Genomic DNA, 4167 nt, shown 5'->3' on the forward strand with positions numbered 1-4167 from the left:
CTTTCCCTGGATTCTTGTATTTAGTCTTCTGTTTCACACCGCATAACACTACTGCAGGAGTATGAGTAAAAAAGGAAGAGAAATGGAATGAAACAAGACCCAGCAGAAAGTTACCACATCAACAGCCTCACCAGGTACCTCATCAGTTAAGACTATATCTACCAGGTGAATCTAATGAAGAATGCCAAGTTAGATCTACCAAAACAAAGGTACAGAACATAAGTATCTCAATAAGAAGAATTCAGTACTAGCAATCACACAAGTGGCCTGGGCTAGTTCTAGACAAAGAAAGAAAACATGTCAAACACTGCAAAGGAAAAGGGACGTTGCCTAAAGCAAAATGTCCACATTAAAGGTTCAATAGTTACTGATGTGAGAGCAGTAGATGCCAGTGCTTGGCCTGGCTCTGTCTGAAGCATAGCTGTTTGGTTTTTTTTTTGGCAGAAGCAGCTTGTACAAAGGCATATTGAAACACACCATCCCGAGGGTGCAGCATCACACAAAACTTAACCCAGCACAACCATGGTTTGCCTCTAAAGGAACAGTTATATACTATCCATTCCATTTCTACCCTCTGGCTGTATGCTTCTACTCCTGCCTTCCTATGGACTCCAGCAATCAAACAGCTGGAGGGCAAATCAATGTCAGTTTGGCAGCAAACACAAAACTAACTCTCATAACTTGGAAAAAAAAAAAAAGAAAAAAAAAAGATAGTTTTCTGTTGGTTCAGTGAGCTGAACTTAATCACTCTGTAGCCTCACAATGGCTAGAAAGCAGGCATGGAACTTGTCATTTGAAACCACAGTAAGCTGCTTGCTGTGGTCATTTATTATTTCCAGCGACTTGAGTCATGCCTGGTGCCCCAGATAAACAGAGGCATACGACGTTCTCAGATAAGAACATGAAACTCAACACTCACCCAGCTGAGAGAAGCGAAAAAGTTCATCCTCATTCTCTGTGGTATGGTCCACATTGAGCTGAGTCACCTGCAGCCCATCCACCGTGGACTTGCATAACAGTGCCCGATTGGTACCTGCAGTGGGAGCAGGAAGATGAGGCACCAGATAGCTCTGCCATTAAGAGGGAGAACATATCCAAATGGAAAAGGAATAGGAGCAGGGAATAAAGACAGAAAAGAAGAGAAAAGCTCATGTACTGTCTCATCATGATCTCCAAAAAGTAGCCTTGCTGGCAGCATACAAGGCCTGCTAGGCAGCTCTTCATCCAGGCCTGAGCCGGTACCTCACAAGAAAGCTCTCCATTTCTCAGTGAACTTGCACTACTGCCTCTCAACCCATTTTCCCTCTTTTCTTTGGTCATATACATCTCATCAGCCAACATCTGCAGAGATAAAGAGCCAGGCTGATTCCAAGTGCTCCTGTAAGTAACAAGCATATCACTGCTTGGCCACAGACCAAAGAAACTGTCCCCTACGTTCAAATTTCTTTCACTTCCTAGAACCGCAGCCATCCTCAGAAACACTTAGACTGAGCTGCTGACAAAAACCAACTCACCCACATTGGCGATATAGAGCTTGTTGTTGAGAACAACAGCCACAATAGCCATGGCTCCTCCAGAGATCTCCTGCTCTACAGCCTTCAATCTCTCCACTATCTTCTGGTACTGAGGAGGCAGCTGGTGGTGAGGGACACCCTGGAACCCAAAATGAGAGGGAAGCTTAAACACACAGTCCCACAACATAGAAACCACAGCTAGAATCAAAATTCTGTAGGGAGGGGATAAATCTCGGCATGTCTTAGCCTCATGCCGAGACTGTGCAAGATGTACAATTATTTGTTCAATCCTAACAAATGACATGGCTCCAACAAGGTTCTGGAGACAACAGTCCAGTTCACCTGAAGAACAGAATCCACATCTGCCCAGATGCCAGACAAATCTGAGGCCTCTCATTTCCATCACACGGTTTTGTCCTGGAAGAGCCACATACACAGGCTGAACTGCTCTCCATGATGTGTTCAGTTCCTTACCAAGATAACCAATGATGAGTCTAAGTAGTACCAGTAACTCTGGGAGATGGACCACGACACTTGCTTCACTTCACACAAGCTCCCAGAAGAGAATCACAGAGAAATAATTTTCAATTACAGCCTCCCTTGTACTAGGCTGACGAATATGCCCAAACCTCATCCAGCAATCTAGAAGGTGGGACCTCCAGCAATCTCTGTTCTTAAGGCTACATTACCTCTGGCAGCTGGGACTGCAAGCTGGCCTTCTCTGCCAAGGCATCATCAATGGACTCCAAGAAACTTCTTTCTACCACATCAAAAGCCTAAAAAAGGCCATAAAGAGAAACTAAGTTCTTATCCAATACGTACAGACCTTTGAGACTACCCATCAACACCTCCCTAAAACTGGCTTATAGTGGTTGATCACAGTACATACAGACATTCAAAGACTGCTGTATCACATGGAAACACAATTATTTTAGCGCAATTAGTTAACAGCTTGTAAAAACAATCTGCAACTACTCAAAACAGGAGACAAAACTATAAAAATTACGTTCAAAGCAATGTCAGAGACCTATTTGATTTTCTGTGTTGATTGTAAGAACTTGTCTAACACTCAAGAAAGCGCACTCACAAATCCATCTCCCCATACATTAAGTTCCCCCATTCACTCATTGTCATCTCCTTCACAAGCTCATTTGTTCCTACATGTCCAGTGAAGACCAGCTGCAGCTTCCTGGAGAGATCGCAGCACTGTGCTGACAGAGCCAGGGGGACAGATGGGAATGAAGTGGGAGTGAAACAAAGCACTACAGCTGCTCAGGATGAGTGCGATTGCAACCACTGGCAGATGTTTCCAAGCCCCACAGAAACCCGATGCTGCTTCTCTGGTGGCAAAAGAGTAGGTGGATAGTGTGAGAAGCAGAAGCTGTTCCCAGCCAAAACTTCATTACCTGTAGCAGAACTCGACGCACATCAGCATCACTGTGATCTGCGTGCAGCTGGCCCAGCAGCAATTCTGCAGAAAGCCTCTGACCCACAAAGTTGGTGACTCGGTTGCCATCATAGCCATTGAAGACACCATAGAGGTAGCAGTTGTTCTCACTCCTGTCAAAGAAGGCAGAAGCAAAGAGGTCACAGATGCCTGTGAACACAGACATACGTAACAAGTTCCTCCAGACACCTCCTGCATGCTCACGCCCCACCCTCTTCTTCTGAGTTCTGTGTGACAAACTAAATACCACTTTTATCTGCCCTCGTGTCTGCAGGAGTCTGCATCACAGGTGCAACTCACTTACCTGAATTTTAACCAGTTATCTTCCAAGGGGTGACCCTCTGTCCCCTTGCCATCTGCACTGTAGGAACGGTTTGGAGCTGAGCCCACCCCAGAGAGATGGCAGGATGGTAAGTCATCTGTCCAACTGGGCTGCTGTTCCTGGGAGACAGAAAGAGGAAAGAGATCATGCAAATCGCAAGCAACCTGAAGTGAGGATCCTCGTCCAGTGCGGATTACAAGTCCATCTCCACCCTATTCTCAAACCTTCTCCCTTTGCTAACAGGGTAGCACACCACCCCAGCCAATAACTTCATATGCCCTGCTCCACAACTGGATCACTTACCCCTGCCTTTCACTCTGAAGCTGAGCTCTGGCTGCACCTCCGTCTCTTGCTAACAAGAAACCAGAAGTGAAATTCGCATCCGAGTTGTACACTCGATACAGCACAGCACTCAGCTATTCATTTGCTGAATCAGACCCTCACGCACCCGTGGCACGGAAGTACCGGGCAGGCTCCGGTTCCCTGCTGGAGTACGCTCACCCAGGTCAAGGGAACCGGGGCCCTGTCGCTGCCAGCAATGACAGAGGCATCCCTGGGGACGCCACCTCCCTGGCACACACTCTCTGTACCCACACACAGCCTGCAAACGCCCGCTGCCCCCTCGCACAGCAGGGCACCCCCAAGCCCGCAGCACAGGCCCCCCTCCAGCCACCTGCCCAGCCCCCGGCTTAGTCCCACAGCGCTGCAGAGCGGCAGTCCAGCCCTGCGCGGGCAGGGCACCCCCACCCCCACCTCCAGCTGAGAGCCCCTGCCCTCAGGCAGCACCAGGGGGGCGGGGGGGGAGCAGCACCCCACCTCCCCACTGAGGGGGAAACGCCCCCCGCCCTCGCCAGGCCTCCCCCCTTCCCACACGGCACTCCGGG

The 4167-nt window shown here is 48.5% G+C and overlaps 1 protein-coding gene across 1 annotated transcript in view; it reads right to left on the reverse strand.

Moving 5' to 3' along the window:
- TAB1 (TGF-beta activated kinase 1/MAP3K7 binding protein 1) overlaps positions 1-4167 on the reverse strand; it is a 33644-nt gene that overhangs the window by 4743 nt on the left and 24734 nt on the right. The window contains exons 5-9 of the mRNA XM_009887172.1: positions 3266-3402; positions 2921-3074; positions 2204-2290; positions 1515-1653; positions 920-1033 (exon numbers count right to left, since the gene is read on the reverse strand). Coding sequence (XP_009885474.1) covers positions 920-1033; positions 1515-1653; positions 2204-2290; positions 2921-3074; positions 3266-3402 — 631 coding nt within the window. The remainder of the gene's footprint in view (positions 1-919; positions 1034-1514; positions 1654-2203; positions 2291-2920; positions 3075-3265; positions 3403-4167) is intronic.

This window comes from Charadrius vociferus, unplaced genomic scaffold, assembly GCF_000708025.1.
Source record: "Charadrius vociferus isolate BGI_N301 unplaced genomic scaffold, ASM70802v2 scaffold346, whole genome shotgun sequence".
Lineage (NCBI taxonomy): Eukaryota > Metazoa > Chordata > Aves > Charadriiformes > Charadriidae > Charadrius > Charadrius vociferus.